Genomic DNA, 22,581 nt, shown 5'->3' with positions numbered 1-22,581 from the left:
ACAAGATGTGCAAGGCACCTTTTGTGAGTCCTGTTCTATGCTATATTTTCCAAGTAGTTATTGATGAGCCAGCCATTTTTCTTTCTCTGATGATGGTCAAAAGAAAATTTTTTTTCCTATGAAAAAGAACTGCCTTAATCACCACTACAGGAGGAAAACACAAGAGGGCTTTTAAAAGACGATTGCTTCACGCTGCAAAATCCAGAGCTCCTTGTGGTAATTGTAATTTCCACAAAGTTAATTGAAGTGTTAGGTCTGTGGATCTGATATGGAAAAAAAAAATAGCACAGCTAGGTGAGTGGTTTTCTAGGTCTTAGAAATCATCATAGAATATGAGAGAGAGAGCTGAGAGAGGGCTGTGGATTGAGCTCTTGTCTCTTTGACACCTCTGTAACCTGGAAGATTCCATTGACTTCATTATAAAATTGTGCTGCAAGTTAAAAAGGGGTGTTTTGGAGTTGGTTGTAGTGATGGTTATCATAAACATTTATCAGAAGTTACACAGGAAGCCGTGGGACCCTGGTGTTCATGTCACACAAGCATTATTTAGGGAAATGTCTCAGGGTTCAGCTGGTTGGTTTTGATAAGTGTTGACTGATGTTTCAGTTGACTGAAATCTTCTCGTGAAATGAGTTTTCAGGGTTTTTGCAGCCAGGCGTGATGGCACATTGCTTTTCTTTTTAGTCTCAGCTACTCGGGGGGCCTGAGGTTGGAGAATCGCTTGAGCACAGGAATTTGAGACCTCAAAAAGAAAGGATCCACAGTATTGGCACTTTTCCTTTTATCTCATGAGTATCAGAGTCTATACTGGGTTAAACAGCACAAAGAAAAGTGGGTAGAGGGGAGACCCTAAGCTGAAGTGATAGGTAAGTGTATATAGACTATCGTGTCCCAAGACCTCTATTCTCCACATCAGTGTCAACTGACTGGACCAGGGTGTGCATCTGACCCAAGGCTGTCAAATCACATCCACTTTCCCTCAAATCTGAGGGAGAACAGAGACTGGTGGACTTGGCTCCAATGGCTCTGCTGAAATTTGAATAAGTAAAGGAAACTTAGTTGAATAAGAGGGAAAAGGGTGTGTGTGAAACTGAGGGAAGAGGGCAGAGATGATAGAGAAGGAAAGGAAAGGGAGGAAGGAGGAGTTCTTTCTAGAAGATTCTTGATGTCTTGTTCCTGTATCCATATAATAAACCTTCTCCTGGAACTAGCTTGGGTGGTTTCTACTCTGCTACTAAACTGTGGCCACGATGAACCAGCTCTTGGGAGATACACAGAAAAAATTGAAATCTTGTCCCTTGGCTGAGTTCCCAGTCTTAAGATCCAGGAAGAAAAAAAAAAAAAAAAACAACCCATTCTTTCTTTTTCCCCAGTATTGATATTGTATACCATCTTCATGGTCAACTTTAAAGTTACATTGATGCTCATTTAGATTGATACTTTTTTTTTTTTTTAATAGACCCATCTCTTGGTTCCACAGACCCTACTGTCTTCCCGAATCCTTGGAATGGAGAATAGTCAGGTCCCAGGCCTCAAGATGCAAAGTGCTCTCCTTCATATGTTCACTTATTCTTTTAACTCCCTAGTAGTTTTTGTCTGCAGTGTGCTGTGCCTTGTCCTAGGTGTTGTCCTTGTCTTTATGGAGCTCAGAGCCCAATAAGGAAGAGAAAGATTAATTAATAATGTATTTAGCCACAGCCATGGTGCACTCTGAGTGATGAGGAATCGTGGCCTTTTGTGGGTGGGGATGGTGGAAGGCTAGCTGTGAATGCAACCCATTGGGCTCTGAAGGAAGAGTAAAATAACTAGGAGCTGGGCTTGGTGGTACACTCCTGTAACCCCAGCCACTCAGGAGGCAGGAGGATAGCAGGTTTGAGGCCACCTTTGGCAGCTGAATGAGACCCTGTCTCAAAATAGGGCTGGAGATGTAGCTCAGTGGTAGAGCATTTGCCTCACATGTGATAGGCCCTGGGTTCAATTCCCAGCACTGGGGGGAGAAATTAGGAGAAAGCATTACATGGAAGACACTGGATCATTCAGGCAGAGCCTTGTTTATCCCAAGATCATAAGATTTAGTTAAGCTTTAAGAATCTTGAGGGGAATATGCCTAGAGCTGTCCAATGATCAATTAACATGTTTCATGCATTCTGCGAGACTAGTATAGGGGGGCACTAAAGGGCAAGGCTGAAGTTCAGGGTGCCAGGCTAAAGGGGAGAATTTCCTCCATGAGTGGAAGTAGTAACAATGTTAATCAATGGAAAGGAGCGCTTGGGTTTGCCAGCTTGCAGAAACTTCCAGAAACCCTGGGCTCTCTCCCTCCTTCCCCTTTTCTCTCCCTCCATCCTTGTGTCCTCCTCCCTCTCTTCATTCCCCTTCCTTTCACTCGTCCTCCCTTCTCCCCCTTGTCTCTCTTCCCTCTCCTCTATCCACTCAACAAGCATGTCCAGCCCTCTCCCATGAGCAGTGTCCTTTGATGAATGGTATCCCATGGGCCCTACCCACAGAGTTCACAGCATGGCAGTGGATGGATGGATTGAATCGGCAGACTGGGCTGATGTGTGGGACAGACATGGATGGAGCTGATCCTTTTGTGTGTGTGTGTGTGTGTGTGTGCGCGCGCGCGTTTACACAAGCAGTGGTCATGAACCGTACCCCTTTCTTTAAAAGTGTGTGCACGTGGAGAAGTGGGGGAAAGGAACGAGGATGTCACCAGAAAACAGCTCCACATATAGCCATCTGTGAGGGGTGTTTGGCCTCTTCACAGAGCATGTGTGTTGAAAGACATTATTTTGTCTCATATTTGAGCATTGTGAGGTTTATGTTGTAAGCAGTTCGTGTGCCAGAATTGTGTTCTGTCTTCTGTAAAATGGTAACTACATTGTCATTTGCCCAGTGGGGATACAATAAATATTAATTACTGGTGGCTTATCCCTTAACATAACTTCCCCTTTCAGCTTAATGAAGCAGATTCCTGATAAATGCATTTGTGTCTCCAGAGTTTCATTTGCTAAGGCTCAAAGGCTGCACAGGATTTGCCTCGAGGGGTGAAATTCTTGTCCATTTTTTTTCTTTCCTCTTTCAAGCACCCTTTGGAGATGTGTTTCTTCTTGAAAGCAATTGACAGTAGTAAAACTCATTTTAACAGGAAGAGAGAACAATGTGGTCTGTAACTTTGGACGTCTGATAAAATGAGTATTTAAAGTTTTAAGGATTTATGAGCTAGAGTTCAGGCTGGTTATATAAGTGGCCAAGCTGGACTGACAATACAGATGTCTGTTGGCATTTGTTTTTCTTGAGGAATTTTCAGACAACCTATTCTCCTTGCAAACCAAAAGAATTTCCCTGCAGTAGGTTAAATATCTAGAAACTTGGTGCTCCTTTGAGATAGGCTAAGCGTGTGTGTGTGTGTGGGGGGGGTGACATGAGTGAATGGAGGTGAGGCATCCTCCAGGAGATGCCCCAGTTTCGTATGGGGTGGTGTTTGGTTTGTACCATCTGTACCTATAAGAGAAAATAGCTTGATAGAGTACCAGCATTGCATGAAGAGGGGTGGTAGGTTAATCGGAAAACACCGAAAGCTGGTTAGGAAAGCAGCCTTTTGGTTTCTATTTTGGCTTTTACATGGTGCATGCTTAATGGTTTCTGAGTTAGAGAACTGAGAGAAGCTTTTAAACGCTTGAGTGACAGTCCTGCCTCATTTACAGAACAGTCCCTTACCCAGTGTGATCCCCTTCTTGCTTGCTTTTGCTTTCTGTGACTCTTACCATGGAGAGCTTGTCTCAGGGTATCCTCATCCTTAGGATGAACTCTCTGGTGATGCAACCACCAGCTGAGCATCTGCATCCTCCACTTAGAAGATCCCTCAAGGTGAGCCATGTACAGTGTGCATGTGAACATCTATACCTAGATCCATGGGAGCAGCTTGGAGCAGCTTGTCTTGTGTGTCTTCAGGGAATGAGGTTAGGGGCCAGAGAGGTTTGCATCCTTGGCACTGTCCCCTCTTCCACAGATTATGGTTTAGACAAATGGTTGACCCTTCTAGCCCTAGGATTGTATAAAATGGGAATGACAAGTAACTAGCCCTGCCTTGTGGCGAGGGCAGAGTTGGGAGAATGAGAGATTGTGGATGTGAAAGTGCTTTTGTAAACCAGAAAGTTCCTCGCTTTCCCTGGCTGTGAAATGCCCTTGCGGTTCATGGACGTGGATGGTACTGGTATGACTTTATAGTGGAGGTGAGAAGGAGAGGGGAGGAGGAGTAGGGCTGCTGTCCGCGTTTGCCCTTAGGCTAAATGTTGGGTTCACATCAGATCCAGAGCTTTAGGTGGGGAATGTTCCTCCTTGACCCATTGAGTTCTAGGGACATCATAACTAGCAAGATTCAGGTGGTGTTGGGTTTCCTTATGTTTATAGGGACGGCAGGAAGTATTTCCCCTTCTTGTTCCTGGAAACTTTTAGGAGAGTGCTTTTGTTCTTTGAGTGCTCCTGGATCTCTGTTCTCCCTGTCATCACCCACCCACCTTTCCTCGGGTTTTCCCTTCCATCCATGGGTGCCATCTTACCCTCCACAATAGGGCCCACCCCAGTTTCTACACTTGATCCTCCATCCTCATGAAGGAAAGCACTTAGTCTTACTTGCTTAAATTTTATTTACTAGATATGGAAGCTTCCTGGCTTTTTTTTTTTTAAACCCCATTTAAAGGAGGCATGTGAACAGTGAAAAACTGGTTTTGAGGTTTTTCTCCCTGTGAAATTTTTTTTTTTAGGAAAAATGTGATGTTGGAGAATAAGGACAGTTCACACATTAATGAGGAAGTACAAATTACTGCAACTTTTTTTTTTTTTCCCCTAGTGATGAGCTGGCGGTATTAAAAAGCCTTAAAACATGTTAAATACCTTTAAACCCAGCAAATCCTCTTTTTTAAGAAAATCATTGAAAACTTATGCTAAGATTTAGCTACAGAGAAATTGGTTGAATGGTTATTTGTCGAGGAGAGTTAAGACATCATTGTAATGTCCAGTGGTACAGAATTGACCAAAAATTTATGGCATACTTATGTGATGGAATGATCTGCATTATTTCAAATAGTACTATAGAAATTTACTGACATGTAGAATTAAATGTTATATGCACCATTATGGTGGGTAACAATTTTCATTAAAAGTACAAGTTATATAACTACATATGAATATAGATTCATAACAAGTTCATATACCAAGATGTTAATATTTCTTATTTTGGGTATGTTATGTGTATTTTATTTTCTTTAGTATTACTTTTGTAGTTTTAAATTTTTTTAAATTATTTTTTTAATTAAAATAAGCAGGGAGTAGCCTGTTTCAGAGAACAGTGTTTACGGAAGCCCTGGTTCAGGGTATTTTGTGAGGGAGGCCAACCTTGTGTCCAGAAAGTGTTCTTGATCCACATTCAGGATCATGTTTGGATTTATATCTGGGGGAGGCAGAGAGTGTAGAAAAATGAGTAGTGAATGCAGAGTCATGTGATCATCCCTCCTACTCAGAAAACTCCTGTGAGGCTGTGGCTTTTCCTTTGACAGCAGCATAAGAGATTATTTCGTTTGTATCTGGCACCCTTTGTTACCAACATGTTAGCATTCATTATTTATGCATGGAATCAACTTCTAAACTTTTGTGTAGATGTTGTAGAGGAGTTTGTGGTTCTTAGTTGGGACCCCTGTAACAAAAGACAGATTAAAGCAAAAATTCAAGGCCATGCGTGTATGCTTTGTATTGTAGGCGGTAGATACTTAGAGAAATGAGTAGTTCTTGGGGTGGCTTAGACCTCAGGCTTCAATGCCACCCTCTTCGGAAACAGGGACAGGTATGGGAGGTTGGCAGGTGCACAAAGAGCTCGGCAAATGAGAGTAAGGCTTGTCCTGCAGACTTGACTTGGTCCTGTCCTTAGTCCACAGTGACTTTGCTGACCTCTTCCAGGTACAGAGAGGGAGACATCTTGACAAAAGGAGAGTTCCTTCATAGCTCTAACTTTGCCTTACCAAAAGGCAACTTCAACTTGGAGAGCTGCTTCTAGTCTATAGTTTCTAAAATAATCAGCTCACCATAATCCTTATACCCAACAGGTCTATTTTCTCAGTGGCATAGTCTAATCTCCTACAGTGGCATTTGGGATGGCATGTGTAGTCTCCTACACCATCTTCCATTACACAATTCTGAAAACACTACATGCTCTGCCTCAGTTTTTCTTCTAGCAAGAAGTACATGAGAATAAGTAATAGAAGTTGCATTGAAGGAACTTTTGTTCTAAAACCAGGGTTTGAGCTTAGGGGTGTAGCTCAGCGGCAGAATGCTTGCCTAGAATGTGCAAGGCCCTAGGTTTCATCTTCCTACTGGAAGAAAAATTATTTTTCCTTAATCTCTTATCTCATTTTAATGGCTACGTTGTATATCTAGGGGGCTGGGGTTGTGGCTTAGGCCTACCATGGGTGAGGCACTGGGTTCAATCCTCAGCACCACATAAAATAAAAGTATTATGTCCACTTTTTAAAAAATCTACAACTAAAAAAGAAATCTTAAAAAAAAAATCTGTAATGGTGCTGTGGAAAGGCATCCAGTACTTGTGTGTGGTTTGCTAGTGCTGCATTAGGAAAGGACCACAGAACCTTACTGTCTCCCGGATTTGGAGGAGTGAAGTGTACGATTGAGTCATTGGCAAGATTGGTCACCCTTCACGATCATGAGTGACGAGCTGCTCCAGGCCTTTCCTTGGCTCATAGATGGCCCTCTTCTCCCTGCATCTTCCCCTCCTCTTTCTTCTATGCTGCCTGGTCCAAATTTCCTTCTTATAAAGATACCTCACATTGGAATGGGACCTGCTTTAATTAGCTTGATTACCTCCATTGTGACCCCCCCCCCCCCAAATAAGTTTATATTCGGGAGATATCATCGAGAGGCCTTCAACTTGTGAATCTGGGGAAGGAATGGGAGGAGGCTACAATTCAGTCAATAACTCTCTCTCTGTGTGTGTGTGTGTTTTTCCACTTTAAAAAAAAAAATGCAGCAGCTTGTGCCTATAATCCCAACTGCTAGGGAGGCTGAAGCAGGAGGATTGCAAGCTCAGAGCCAACCTGGGCAACATCATAGCAAGATCTCTCTTAAAGAATATTTATTAAAGTACTGGGGATTTAATCCAAGGGCACTTTACCACTGAGCTATGTCCTCAACCCTCCTACACCCCCATTTTTTTTTTTTTTTTTTTTTTTTGAGACAGGAGCTCACTAAGTTGCAGAGGCTGTCAAACTTGTGATCCTCCTGCCTCAGCCTCCTGAGGGTTTATAGGCATGGGCTACCATGCCCTTGCAAAATTTAATTTAAAAATTAAAAATATTATTATAGAGAATCTCAAACATAAAAACATTCGAAAATATTGAATCTCCATGTTCCCATCAACAGCTACAGCTCCCCCTAAGGCGGATCACTCATCCTTCCTCCCTCCCTGCCCTCAGTAGACTATCTTAAAGTAAAAACTAGTCATCATTTAAAGCAATACAAGTTACTTATAAGGGATAATCTTTCAAAAACAGTATTACATACCTGTGCATTATTAGAGCCAGAATAACACCAAATGTCAGTGCTTGTCTCTGGGAGGTGGGATTACAGGTAATTTTTACTTCTGTCTTTGTAACTTTGTTGATGGAATGAGCCAGTTTTGTTATCAGAAAACAAACAGCTGATTTCCAGATGGTGAGAGAAGGTGACTTGAGGGAATGAGGGACAGTGGAAAGGACAAAATTTTGCCGTAATTGTTTTTTGAGGCAGGAAGTAATGTTGTGCTTCTAGAATATATGAAAAAAGAGGAAGAACATAGGATCATGAGTCATAGTATTTAAGGCACAGCATGGCACAGAAGGACTGAGGACCAACCCTACCTTGCCACAAAAAAGAAGCTCTGTGACCTTGGCAAGGTCACCTGGTCTCCCTAAACTGTGGTTTGGTATCTGCAAAAGGAAAGAACTGGACTTGACAGACCTGTAGGGTTAGTTTGGTTGTGAATGTTCAAAAACTTGAACATTTCATTTGTGACTTAATAAAATGCAAAATTTATCTTAATAAATTCTTATCTGCAGTGTGGCATTGTTGGATAGTGAGGATGTAGTTTAAAAAAAACTGAAGGTGAGAAATGATAGGTACATTTTTAAGAAACGGACAGATCACTTTTCAGAAAGTACTTTTATGTGTGTACATATACAATTCAGAACACCCTCAACAGCGTGGGTTCATTTATAAACAGCACTGAAACTTCTCGGTAATGTTCAGCATACTCATTATAAACTATAGAGACCAGAACAAACTTCAGAAGTCTTGTGTCTCTGGACTAGGATTTCCACCACTATTTAATTTCTGTCCCCCTCATCTCATGATAAAGGCCAGCTGTCAAAATATTGAACTTTAAAAATGCCAGTAGCCTGCCCTGCCTCCCAGGCATGGGGTGGACAGAGAAATCTGGGGTCGTGGCTCAAGTCATTTAGTAATGGTCAGCCTCAGGAATGACCCCGTGAAGTCCACAGCCAATGGGGTGTGAATCTAGAAGATAGTGCAACACCTGGAAATGATGAATGCTGCTCTCCTGACAAGTTTCTGAAAGGAAGAATAGATTCTGTTAGCAAATAGATGAATGCAGCTTGCCAGTTTGATAGCTTATGAAGCAGCCTTCAACTTGGAAGTGAAATGAGGATGTGTGCACATAGACACCTTTGAAAGGAAAGTCCTGAGGCTTAAAAAATGACTTCAGACTGGAGACAGCCCTCCCTACTCAGAGGGGGGACAGGATGCAGCTGGAACCACCTGCCAGGTGATCCTGCCAAAGCCAGCACCTGTCCCTGAAGGCTAGAGACCCTTTCCCCACTGAGACTGCAGGCATCAAATTAGGGAAGTGTCCTCTGTCCCTTAGGCAATGTCAGCTGGGACCAGTGGAGGCTGCCGAGGTAGGAAATAACCAAGCAGACCACAACAGCTCTGAAATTCATTTGTCATTGAAACCACAACCTATAAACACAGGCCAGGACCTGTGCTAACCCTAAATATGTGAGTGCCAGCTTAGGGAAATTCAGATAGGACCCCAAGTCTCCTAATCTGATAACCAAAATGCCTGGGACACAATTGAAAATCACCAGTCACCTCAAGAATCGGGAAAATCGGTTTGAATGAGGGGAAATAATTATCTGACATTAAAACTGGAACAAAGCACGTGTTAGTTGAATTGGAGCACAGCTATGCCTGTATGCACTATCTGGCTGCTTTCAGGCTACTCTTACCAAGCTGAGAAGTCATCACAGAGACCACAGGGCTTGCAAAGACTGAAATATTTATTCTTGGGCCCTTTACAGAAGTTTGCTGAACCCTGAAGAAAGCTCATTGAAGACCTAAAACCCTTTTCCCCCCTTATTTACCCTTTTTGTTTCCTTTAATTCATAGCATAGAGTGGTGTATTCCTTATATCAGTTGTCTCCTCTTTCTTATCTTTGATAATTCTTTGGGCATAGCCTCATCTGTTTAGCTAGAATCCTTCCTGCTTTGGAGTTGGACCCCTTTTCTCCTGATCATCTTGTCCCTTATTGCAACTGTCATGCTCTTAACCCTGCTCAGAAAGGTGGGTTTTGAAGATCTGTGCCCTAGATGGGGTTTTTCTTTCTCCACTCACTTCAGCAGGCTTGAGAAATACTGGGGAGTTACAAGATGTTTGGGGCTGATCTATACAGGGTTGTGTTTGGGGATATGGGAAGTAGTTTTTCCAGGGTATGCAGGACTCTGTCCATAAGCTGCTCTTGGTAGCTAGTCATTCCAGATACATGTTGTTCCAGGAGATAGAACAAGAGGCACAGTCTGGGAAGTGTTGGGCTTGAATGTCAGGTGTAGAAGCCCGGCACAGAGGTTTGGAGAATTCTGGCCCTTGCAGGGTGGAATGCTGACAGTACAGTTAGTTGATAAGACAGAGTTGATTTTATCTTTCAAAGAGCACTATCTCTGCAGGGTGTTGCAATGTCTCTGAGGGAGGAAGGCAAGGTCAGAATATGGAGAATTGGAAGTTTCGTTTCCAATTGGGGACTTCATTAGGATTAAGTAGTGACCTAGATATAGCAATTCGGAACTGGTGGAAACTAGGCAAGGATTTTGAGGCAAATCAAAGAGTTTTAATGTACAAACTGTTGTTCCCTAAAAAGAGTTGAGGAATGCTCAAGAAGTTAATGTAATCATCAAAACATTTCTGGGGCAGTCTCCTGGAAGAGTAAAATAATGCTTATGATGTTAGTGAAATAGGAAAGTCTTTACTAAAAACAGTAAGCTACATTGGGGTGAGTGCATGTGGTTTTAGTTCTTAAAACATGGCTTTAAAAAAAAAAAAAAAAGCTTTTAAGCTAAGTACTTTGGTCAGGTAGATTATCCACAGACCTTCCCCCATGGCCCGGAGGGGAGACTTGGCTGGGATTCAGAAATTCCACCAGACTAAGGAGAAGTGCCCAACCAAAGCCACCTCGGACTTTCATGCATTGTTCTACTTCCAAACAACATGGATGGCAAAGAGTTACTGCAGGAACCAGAAAGCTCACAGAGGCTCCTAAATACAGGATTAGGAATCTAATCTAAGGTTCCTTATTCCTGATCTTCTAGACATATGGATGAGCAACCCAGCCTGTATTTGGTGACATCCAGCCTGTCATAACTGGACTTCTCAGATCCCTCTAAAACCTGCACCAAGATTTGCCCCTTGGGCAAGTCAGAACAAAGGAGGCCCTTTCCCCTTTGCTATCTCCTTTGGTTCTATGAGAAGGTTTAAACTCGTTGAGCCAGCTGTCTTGGAGTGCTGGCCTTTGCATCTTGATTTCGGCGTCTTTAATCTCCACTTGTTCACTCCTGTGGTCTTATTTTGTAATGCACGTGCTGTTGTCTGTGCTGTGGGAAACGGGCCAGAACGTCTTCTCCCCGCTCCCTGTGAGGTTTGCTCATTTTGAAAGTTTCCTTATCTATGAAGTTCAACTTGACCTACATTTAGTTTCTCACACCTTCTGAGTATCAACACTGAGGTTGTATCTTTGACATTGAATTGGGGGCCTCATTTGTGTGCCTGGGTTACGTTACAAGATGTTGGCACCCTTGACTGTGGAAGCCAAATGCCAGAAAGAAAATGAAGTCTCTGCTTGCTCTGTTCAACACTGTGGCTGAAAAATGCTGATGTGCCTTGGAGGAAGTATGTGAGGCTCTGATTTGGAACTTACCTGAGTGAAGCAGGAAATTCAACATTTTTGTTGAGGGCTGTAGTTCACTGTGCTTAGCAGTGAAGGGCTGTGCTTAGCTCTTTGTTGCTAAGCCTGTAGGTACCTTGAAAGTGGGAAAGGAGCCTCTTGGAATTTGCTCTGGGTATTTTGGGTGCATACAGCCTTTGAGTACCACATTCAGCTTAATTAAAATTAGATCTAGAAATAATTAAAACTTGTTCTTCCAAAGTCTAATGAATCCTCTTCATCAGTACCTCCCAGTCTGAGCAAATGTGAGCAAGAATAAATGTGGCATACATGTAGACCAGGAAGCCTACATTTCTTTAAGGGTTCATTAAATTTCTTTTGGAGTCTGATAAGGTTAATATATATAATAATATATAAAGTGAAGATGGGCATTGATTGTCATTAAAAACTAGAGTTGTGGCTGGGTGTGGTGGCACACACTGATAATCCCAGCTACTTGGGAGGCTGAAGCAGGAGGATCATAAGTTTGAGGTCACCCTATCTTAGAAAGGACTGGGATAGCTGGGTACGATGTATGCCTGTAATCTTAGCAGCTTAGGAGGCTGAGGCAGGAGGATTCCAAGTTTAAGGCCAGCCTCAGCAATTTAATGATGCCATTTCCAAAAATAAAGGGCTGGACATGTGGCTCAGTGGTTGAGTGCCTCTGGGTTCAAATCTCAGTGCCCTCTCCAAAAAAAACTGGGATATAACTCAGCGGAAGGGTACCCAGCACTCTCTACCTTGCCTCCCCCCCCCCAAAGAAAAAACAGAGTTCTGTTTCACATCTCACAGGAGAAGCAGAGAAAAATCATTTTGAGGAGATGTGTACCACAGCATGCCAATCAATATGCTCAGCTCAGTTTACCAAGAAAGATGTTGTAAACCATAAGGTGCTTGGTTATTGGTCTCTCGCAGAGAGTTACTCAAGTGGGCACTGCTGGCATTTCAGGCACCAAAATTCTTCCTCCCACCCCATATTGGGCATTAAACTGTGTGGCACTCTGCCACTGAGCTACATCCCTACTCCTTATTTTTAATTTTTCAGACAGGCTCTCAGAAAGTTGCCCAGGCTGACCTTGAACTTGTGATCCTCCTGCCTCAGCCTCCCAAGTGGCTGAGATTACAGAGGTGTGTGCAGCCATCCTATGCTGGCAGCAAGCACTGTTGTATATCTGAGCCGACTTGTGAGCACTCCTGGCCCCCACCCACTTGGGGCCAGCATTTCCCCGCCACCCCGACCCCTGTCATTGTAACTGCTAAAACTACCCCATTGCTATATTCACATGCCTTTTCTAAAAGGCCATTCTGCTGTGGCACAGGCCATAGGCTCTCAGTAAATACTGTTGAATGAATTTTGGGCGAGCTGGTCCAGATCCATCTCTGGACGTGTGCCTCTGTTGCAATAGAAGAGAACACTCCATGAGCCAATTCTGTGTTTTTATTACCTCAAATTTACATAATAGCTTTTGCTTGTGAAATAACAAGAATTTATTCATACTATATAATTGGAATATAGTTAGTTTTTTGATTAAAAATGAATATATTCCACAGTTAATGGCTTGATTTTACTCACCTATTCTCTTAAGCATTATGGCATCGTTCATAATAGTCAAAACCATAATCTATTATGCGTTTCATCATTATGTTCTTTTTCTCAACCCATCATCTTTCTAAGACAAGGTTTTATGGTAAGTATTTACAGAAGATGCTGACTCCTACAAATAGCTTGAAATCCACTTTTTCTTAACTGTTAGCAGTTATACATACACTTGACTATCTGTGAATACACAGACATTTTATCTTCTTGAAATCAAACTTAACCAGGCAATATTTCTTGGCAAGCTTAAACTGATAACAAAGGTCTTGTTTTTACTAAATCTTTAATACTCTTATGCTTTTTGAGTATAATGGTTTCTGTGGACTTGGTGCCGTGAATGGATTCTCTTATACTTAAGAGAATAGTAAGATCTTGGCTTATTCATTCAATAGATATTTATTGAACTTGGGCTTCAGTGCACAGCACAGATAATGATTCCTTTTTTCACACTAGCGGAAGTGAACATAATAAGTCTAAGTTGGAAAGTGATAAATGCTATGGAGAAAACTAAAACCAGTAAGGAGGTTTGGAGCCCAAGCTCCTGGTACAGTTTGAAATGAGGTGGTTTGGGAAGGTTTCTTGAGAAGGTGATTTTTTTTTTTCCCCCCAAAAAATCTGAAGGACAAATGAATACTGTTGTGCCCCTCCTATGCTCTAGATGTTATTGTAGGAGCCAGAATGGCTAGATATACCCTGTGTAATCTGCAATAAATAAATAAATGAATTTCACAGGACCAGATAGTGGGTGTGCACAGTAAGATGAGAACACTTCAAGCCATGTCTGTGCAGCATACTTATTAACACTGACCTTTAAGAAATCATTTTGATGCAATGACACCTGTGTTGATAAACAGGCTTGCAAGGGAAGAACTTCTATTTTTTTTTAAAGTCAGTGACTACACCAAATGATAAAAAATAGCAGGGCTCCCTCCTCCACCCAAGAGGCTAAGCATGGAAGGAGTTTTGGGTCCAAGTTCAGTGATCCTTATAGAATTATTGCTGCTTCTAGCTGGTGACATCATGTTGGTGACAAGGATCCTGGAGTTGACAATGACAAAATTGGAGATGTTGCTCCAAATTAAGGATGGCTTTTGTAGAAAAACTTGAATGAAGCCCTGAAAACAGGAGGCCAACCAGCTCTGTGACCTTGGGCAGCTCCTTCACTTCTCAGGACAACTAATTACGTGCCAGATACGGTGCTGAGTACTTTATGCACATCATCTTGTTTAATGAGATAAGTTGTAAAACATGAGGGGCATGAACTTCACACCATAACCATTAAAGTCCCTTTCTAGCTCTCCTTGGATTTCTTTGTCCTTGATTTTTTTTTTTTTCCAATTCAAAGACTCAATTAGACTGAGCCTTACGATAAGCTTAGGACTTGAAGCCAAGTCACATAGTAAGCTGTGATGTAGGGCCGGGTCTAACATTCCTGGTTTTCCTTTCTGTCATCTCCCATGGTGATGCAGAAAGCCACATGGTGTGTGGCAGTTTTGGAGAGTGGAATGATTTTGCTAAGATTGTGCTCATACAAATACCAGCTCCAGATTTCACTTGCATTCTTTTTATTTTGGTAGATGGACAGCATATTTTTATGTGCTGCTGCTGATCAAACCCAGTGCCTCACACATGCTGGGCAAGTGCTCTGCCACTGACCTATACAGCCCCAGCCCCTCGCTTTCATTTCTTTACCCTGAAATAGGACTGTCAAGGAGTGAAGAATTGGAGCTGGAGGGAAAGCCACAGTGTGCCCAATGCTCCTGTAACCCTCTGTTAAAGAATGCCGAAAATGAGCACAGGACTTGGGCTCTTATTTTATTTCTTATGGATTTCCTACTGAAGATCTGTAACATGACCAGCTCAGTTGGCCCTGTGCTCCCTTTCATCTCTGATGTCCTAAGTTTCTCTTTCAGCCAGAGTGCCGTTGATTAGATTTACCTGGACTGACTTCTCCCAGGCTTGCATATCTTGGCAAAGGACTAATGTATGTGCAGCGCTCTGAGTCGGTCTGGCCTTGGTCTCCCCAGTTCACTGGGCGCTGGCTCTCCAGCGTGCAGAAAGGAGAACTTCCGCACCTCACTCTGTGCTGTCCTCTCCATTTTGTAGATGATGAACCAGGTGGAAGGGCAGCAGAAGAACCTGGTGCATGCCATTGAGTCCCTGCCGGGCTCTGGCCCCCTCACTGCCTTGGACCAGGACTTGCTGCTCCTGAAAGCTACCTCTGCGGCCACCCTCAGCTGCCTCGGGGAGTGCCTCAACTTGCTACAGCAGAGCGTGCACCAGGTGGGCCCATCCAGCCATAAGCCAGGGCCCTCAGGTAAGACCCCGGGGCGTTACCTTGTTTGGGATGAGGCTGCCCAGCCTGTGTGTGTGCATGCATATGCCCCCCTTTCTCCACTGTCCACCCAGCTCTCCTTTTATCCCATATGTCTCCATTCTTCCCTCTCACTCCCTCCCAGTTTGGAATTTTTTTCCTTAAACAAACTAGAACATAACATCCTATGAATAATTTAACATGTTGCATGAGCACTGTGGGCCACCCCACAGACTCTCTGGCCTCATACTGTATGTCTTGTTCCACTTGTGAGCTTGGCACTTGGCATCTGTCTTTAAGATCCATCCCTGTGCACCCTCTGGTCCCTATTTCCATGATGTCTGACCACCAGGTTCACCACCCAATGTTGCTGACCGACACACGCAGCCTCCAGCTCTATGCTCTGCTCACCCCCCTGTAGCAACATCCTTGTCCATGTCCCCTTAGGGATCTCTCTGGAGTATGGACCAGAAGCATTTCTAGTTCTTTATCCAGAGACCATGGTGTTTCCTTGAGATGCCTCAGTCCTTTTGGAGGGGGACCTTATTAATCAATAAGCAGACATAAAGATGTGTGTGATAAGTAAATTTAAAAATGTCAAAATAGCTTGAGCCTTCTTCATGACACACATAATCAAGTCTTATTAACAGAACAAGAGATACCTTATTGAGGTTTTGCATAAGGGTCTGTCCATTAATGAGGAGATAAGCTAGCATAGGTGATGAATAGTAAAGTTGCTGTGAGTGCTGGTCTTCCTATCTCAAGCTTTCCTCAAGTGCCCTTTGTCCTCCATTCCATGGAAGATTAAAAGGCACAGTTGGTTTTTCAGAGACTGAGAAATTTGAATTTCTTTATGTGACCGACACCCACTGCCATTAAATGAGTTGTGGTCCTACCTGTGTTGGGCCTTCGCTTCCTGGTTTCTGAAAGCTTTACAAAGAAGTTTTTGCGTCCGTCTTTTGGATGAGATGCTGAGGATCAGGGCAGTTAAGTGACTTCCCAGGGCCCCCCAGTTGCGTGGCAGAGCCAAGACAAGTCACAGGCTCCTCACTCTGTGGCAGACCCCACCCCACCCCGTCCTGGGCCCTCCAAACTGGGGCTGGAAACAGTGTCTTGCATCACAGTTCTCTCGGGGCTGATATGTTTATTTTTAAAAAATAATTCTAGAATTCAAAAAAGTTGCAAGAATAGTATGGAAAAATTCTCATACATCCCTCTACAAATTCTTCAAATGATGCATTTTATGACATTTGCTTCTTTATCATCTCTCTCTGAATATGAAGCATATGGATTTTTTAAAACCAGGTTGCAAAAGTGATAACCCTTCTCAAATACTACCGTGTATTTCCTTTAAAAAAGGATACTGCCCTATATAGACAGCCTAAGATCAAAATTGTTGAAACAACATGAATATACTTCTATTCCCTAATCAACAGATCCTACTAAATTTGCCATGTTTTTCCCTGGCGTTCTTTAGGAACAGGAGGAAAAAGCTCTGGTGTAGGATTCAGTCTTGGGGTAGATCAGTGTGAGTTTGGGAGCAGAGTGAAGGAATTCAAACCTGGTTTCCTCCCTTTCCTCTCCCTTATCAGTTTGAAAGAGTTGAATGAGGAGGCCTCAGCCAGACTCCTTGATACTTTCTGATCTGAATGGAGGTTTGGTGATTCTCACTGGGGCTTGGGCACAGGTTCAGGGTTAGCCTGGATGTGTCGATGGTCTCTTTGACCCTGTCTTGTAACTTCTAGGCTCTGCAACCCGATGGGCTCATTCTGAGAATCTTTGATTAATAAATGTGAATGTGTACCATTTTCTTATTCCTGAAATAAATCCCTTAAAATATTTCTTTAGGACCAGTTTCTAGCAAACTTTTTTTTTCCTTCTGATTTTCCATGGGTCTCTGGTGTTAAGGACTTAAAGGGACAAGGCACAGATGATACAATTTCAGACAGGTTGAGAGTGTAGCAATGTGGGAGAAGGGGAGGGTGAGCAGTATCCATGAGATTATGCCATATAAAGTGTCATCCTTCATGTCTTCCACCCCCCCACACACACCATTTGCCCATTTTCCCTTCTTTTGGTCCATTTTCATCCAGAAATGTGGCAAAAAGTTGGAGTATAGGGACTCTGAAGCATAACAATGACTAATTTGTCTCTAGTCCTCCCCTCATCCCCCTTTTTTTTGGGGGGGGGTGGGGTACTAGAGATTGACATAAAGCACTGAGCCATATCCCCAGCCCTTCTTAATTTTTGAGACAGGGTCTCCCTAAGTTGCTTAGGTCTGTGCTAAGTTGCTGAAGCTGGCCTTGAACTTGAAATCCTCCTGCCTCAGCCTCCCAAGTTGCTAGGATCACAGGCATGCACCACCATGCTTGGCTTGACTCTTAAGAGTTCTGGTGCCTTATAACACAATATAGTTCTTTAGTTTAAAACAATCTATGTGTGTTTACTTAAATTTATTCCACAAATTGTGGAGGGAAAATTATTTCTTGTATCCAAGTCATCCTAGTTGCCCCAAATTAAAACGTAATTCCAGACTCTGAAGCCCAGCAAATTGAGAGAATTTGGTAACCTCCTGAGTGTTATCACAAAGTGTGTTTATTTACTGTCTTGGGGTTCTCCAAGTTGATGGTAGCTGCGGCTGCCTGATACACATTGACAAAAGCATACTTATGTCTTAGAAGTGCCAGCCTGGTTGATGGGCATCAAAATCTCATTATAGTGAAACTGGGGGGCGGTATTGGGGGGTTCAGTTCAGTGGGCAGCGAGGCCCAGAGTTCTTGCAGCTCATCAGATATCCAAACGGGTTGTTCTTGCTTGAACTGATTCCTGACTCCTGCCCTATTTTTTTATCTTCTGCCTCTTTTCTGGATTAAAAGTGAATTTGCAGCTGGGCATAGTGGTGTACACCTGTAATCCCAGTGGCTCGTGAGGTTGAGGCAGGAGGATCTTGAGTTCAAAGCCAGCTTCAGCAACTTAGCAAGGCCCTAAGCAACTCGGACCCTGTCTCTAATAAAATTTAAAAAGGGAGTGTGTTTGTGCTAGGGAGGCAGTTCACTGGTTAAACACCCCTGGGTTCAATTGCTGGTACCAAAAAAAAGCCATCTTGTATTTCATCTTCTGTAGCATTTCATTGTCGCCTGGGAAATACGTTGTCTTGGGAACCTTTGTCTAGAGTGTGGCTCCCTGATGCTCAAGCAGTTTCCGGCACCCTGAGCAACTGGATCGAAACCTGAAAATACTTTCGTATGCATCTGCCTCCCTCCTGCATTTGGCTCCCGGACCGGACCTGTCTCTGATGTTATCTTTAGAATCTGCTGAGTCTGAAAAGCTTCTGTTTACTGAGAAGTTTGTAATGAAAATTAATGAAGTAATTTGGCTTTTTGATCCAGGTTTAAGCAGTGCTCTAGCCCTTCCTGCTAACTCTGCCTCAGCAGCTTGATGATGGGGAAAGGCCTAGGTGACCAGGGATAGGGAGTCTGTTTTCCCAGCCCGGATGTGTGCCTCCACACATGCAGAGCCAGGAGGGCTGGCATGAGAGAGAGCTGCACCTTTGAAGTCACAGGGAGTGCAGAGGACCATGTCTTCTGCAGGGTTATTGGCATGTAGGTTTTAGCCCAGGGAACAGAAGTCAAATTCAGAGTAGATACCTGTAACCAGGAACGTGCAGTGTCAGGGGGAGCTGGGCATTAACAAGCATGATGGGGTGCACACTTGGGAGACAACACTGGAGTTCAACAGTGGAGTGTGGGCAGAGGACAGTGGAGGGCACACTTGCCCCTGGGCATAGATGAAGGAACATTTAATTGAAGAGAGACCCAGAGCAGAAATTAATAAGCTTTTCTTAACTTATCCTCCAAACTTTTATTCCCTTGTAAGTTTTGTGGGGAATTGTCAGTTAATAAGTCGGTTGCATTGAACCTCGGGTGGTGAGATTTGGCAGAGGGTCGCAACTATTATACACACGCTCCTTGGTTTTTCTGGTTATTTGCTCCTTCTCTGTTTGCTCTATTTTTTTTTTTTTTCATTTTTAATCTCTTTTCTAACACCCAGAGCCTTCCTTTGCGTTTTAGGTTTCCTCTTGTCACTTTTTTTTTTTTTCCGGTGGCAGGGTTAGGGGTACCGGCGATTAAACTTGGGGTCACTGAGCCACATCCCCAGCCCTATTTTGTATTTTAGAGACAGGGTCTCACTGAGTTGCTCAGCACCTCGCTTTTGCTGAGGCTGGCTTTGAACTTTCAATTCTCCTGCCTCGGCCTCCTGAGCTGCTGGGATTACAGGTGTGCCCCATTGCACCCGGCCCCTCTGACCACTTCTTTCCCAACACCTTTAACTGGTTGTGAAAATTAATAACTCCGTGCAGTCTACTACCTTTCTTTATGATTATAAGCCAAGAGAGAAATGTGATAATTCCTGCAGTAAACAAGACAATGGGAGAAGAGGAAAAACTAGTATTGTAGAATATCTCAGATGGGTGGATTTAAAACAAAATTCAAAAACTTGAGAGTGTTTTTTGTTATCAACTTCTCCGTAAGAAAGCAATTGGGTACTAATGCCCTGGTTTTCCATCACAGCTGTGCCTTGTGGTTTCACACTTATAGATGTCAGTTTCCTTCTATTTTAGAAATTCCTTTTGTGTTTACTGAACCCGAGGAGGTTAGCAGTCCCTGTGCTGCAGGAAGAGGGAGGGCCTTCCAGGAGACAGCACCTGTCACAGGCTTCTGGGTGAAGGCTTTGTAGCTCTAAAGAATTCTGCAGTCAAACCTTTGCCCTTAATGACTGGTTGGTGTTTTTCCTTTGCTTTTTTTTTTTTTTAATCTTCTTTCCCCTTATTTTGCTATATGGCTTGTATTTCTTTTACTTTACTTTAGCATTTTGGGGAAAATATTATATCTGTGCATGTACACACACACACACACACATAGTAGTTGCATTAAGATTCACAAACCTTTACCTGGTATTTTTATAGTCATTAAAGTCAAGGATGACATGCTACGTTTTGACTCCTTCATGATGAAGACGGGGTATACTTTAACTTCCTCTACTTTCCCAATCCACTTCCTAAATCTTTGGTGCTAGAATATATAGGCTATTGTTGTTACTATTTTTTTGTTTTGGCAGTGCTAAGGATTGAACCCAGGGCCTCATGCTTGCCAGGCAACTGCTTTACTGTGAATATTTTAATATTAGTATGCTGTTTACATAATGTGTGATGATTAATTCTTTTAAAATTTTGACTGTGATACTGAGTTATATAGCCTTGGTCAGAAAATTATTCACAGGTCCAAGGCTGGGACATGGATGAGCAAGACGTTCTCCTTGAGGGCAGAATTTAAGGGGTTCCAAAAATCTCCATAAGTAAATAATGCTTTAGTGCAAGACATTTTAAAGCTAAAATTAATGCTAAAACAACCCAAGATGAACAGAATATTAAAATCTTACAATGAAGACTGTGTCCTGAGCAGTTTGGACCACTATAACAAAAACGATAGCCTGGGAGGCTTGAACAACAGAAATTCATCTCACAGTTCTGGATGTAAGGGATCCAAGTTGCATCCAGTTTGGTTTCTGGTAGAGGCTCTCTTCCTGGTTTGCTACCTTCACACGGCCTTTCTGGGTCTGTGTGGGTGGAGAGCGAGCTTGGTTTTCTCCATCTAAGGATATGAATCTTAATGGATTGGGTTCTTCCCTCACAACCTCCCATAAAACCTTGATTGCTTCTGTAAAGGCCCATCTCCAATCCAGTCATGCTGGAATTTAGGACTCCAGCTTGTGAATTTAGGGGGACATAAAATTCAGTTCATAGCAGACAGAATCCTGCAACAGAGTGGGGGTTAGGGATAGGCAAGTGAGGCCATATCTGACTGAAGCCTCCCGTTATTTTTCCATTTAAAAAAAAATGTGTTAAAATTACCATTTGCTTTCATTACTGCATTACTTGGTGCTCTTTATACTTTGATACTGGGCGTCTCTTATTTGCCTGACTCTAGTCTTGGCCCGTCCCATGCTGTGCCCTTACTGGGTTCCTTGCTGACCACTGGTACTTTTGTATCTCTCTCCCTGTTGAGCCACATTCTGCTTTTCTTTGTCTGTTGGTAAGTGTCTTCAGTAGTTCTTCCTCCAAGAAGGCAGAATCACTTGTGGGTCTTCACAGTGACATCGAGAAGCATAAGGAGTGCAGGAGGATGGGGCCAGATTACCTGTGTGGAATTTTGACTCACAACACTTTCCAGCTCTTATGCCTGTTTCTTCATCTGCCAAGAGGGTGTAGTAGTACTTACCTCATGGGGTCGCCATTAGCAGTAGCTGATTTTATACAATTGAGTACAGTTATCCTCAGTGGTTAGCAAGAGCTCAAAAGTTGGCCATTTTTACCACGGTAATGATAACTGGGCAGGAAATGACCACAAACCCCCAACCTCTACCCCATTACAAGTCTGTTTATTTTTATTTGTGTTGTCCTGTTTATCTCCTGGCATTTAGCATTTTAGTGGAATTCAAGACTCGCCTAATGTTTTCCACTTTAAGGCAGCTCTAATTTTTCTGCCTATATGATGGAAAATTTCTCTAGATTTAAAAAAAATTGTAGTTGTAAATGGACAGAATGCCTTTATTGGTTAATTTTTATGTGGTGCTAAGGATTGAACCCAGTGCCTCATACATGCTAGGCAAGTGCTTTGCCACTGAGCTACAGCCTATCTCTTGATTTTTGATTTAGTGCAAAAATGTTGCCAAACTTCCCAAGTTGGAGATTCATTATACCATTCTGTCCACTTTTGTATGTCTTTCAAGTTTTAGTAATGAAAAGCTTACAAAGCATCGCCAAACTATATCTAGGTATGAATTTCTTCCCATTAATTTTTGCCAGAATGTGGTAGATCCTTTCCACAGCCCTACAGTGCTCTGTGCACCTCAGGACGCATTTCTTTGCTTGTTTAATTTATTTATTTTTTTTTTTTACCCTGTTTCATTGGTCTGGTCTCTTTGTTCTTTATCTTCTCTATTGTTTCCTGTGCATGACTGTTGTCTGTGTCCTTTGGACTTGTGCCTGAGTAGACTTTCCTTATCTAAATGCCCTGCTTATTTGACATTCTATTATAGATTTTGATTCTAATTTTTCCTGATGCTAGTGTTAATCTTCACTGTGAATGCTGATTTCATCTCCTTTTCGTAACTCCTTGATGCATCCATCCTTTTACCTCAGCCTGTTTTCTTCTGACTCCCTCTGTTCTTGTTTCACAGAGGCTGCTTTATTCTGTATTGTGCTGAGGATACACCTTTCCTGGTGTTTTCTGACACTTTACATTATTAGAAATTTCAGAAGTAGTCTTTCTCTAAGGCTTCTTGAGGATATTTCTTTTCCCTAGCTCTGTACAGTCCTTTTCATTCACTTCATTTTGTAACTTTTCTACTTCATT

General features: G+C 42.7%; 1 protein-coding gene across 2 annotated transcripts in view; it reads left to right on the top strand.

Moving 5' to 3' along the window:
- Positions 1-22,581, top strand: part of Osbpl10 (oxysterol binding protein like 10) — a 266,818-nt gene that overhangs the window by 177,280 nt on the left and 66,957 nt on the right. For both annotated transcript variants that reach the window (XM_027932423.3, XM_027932422.3), the window contains one exon: positions 14,959-15,169. In XM_027932423.3, the coding sequence (XP_027788224.1) occupies positions 14,959-15,169 (211 nt within the window). The remainder of the gene's footprint in view (positions 1-14,958; positions 15,170-22,581) is intronic.

Source organism: Marmota flaviventris, chromosome 1, assembly GCF_047511675.1.
Source record: "Marmota flaviventris isolate mMarFla1 chromosome 1, mMarFla1.hap1, whole genome shotgun sequence".
Lineage (NCBI taxonomy): Eukaryota > Metazoa > Chordata > Mammalia > Rodentia > Sciuridae > Marmota > Marmota flaviventris.
This window is presented reverse-complemented; position numbering and strand designations above follow the sequence as displayed.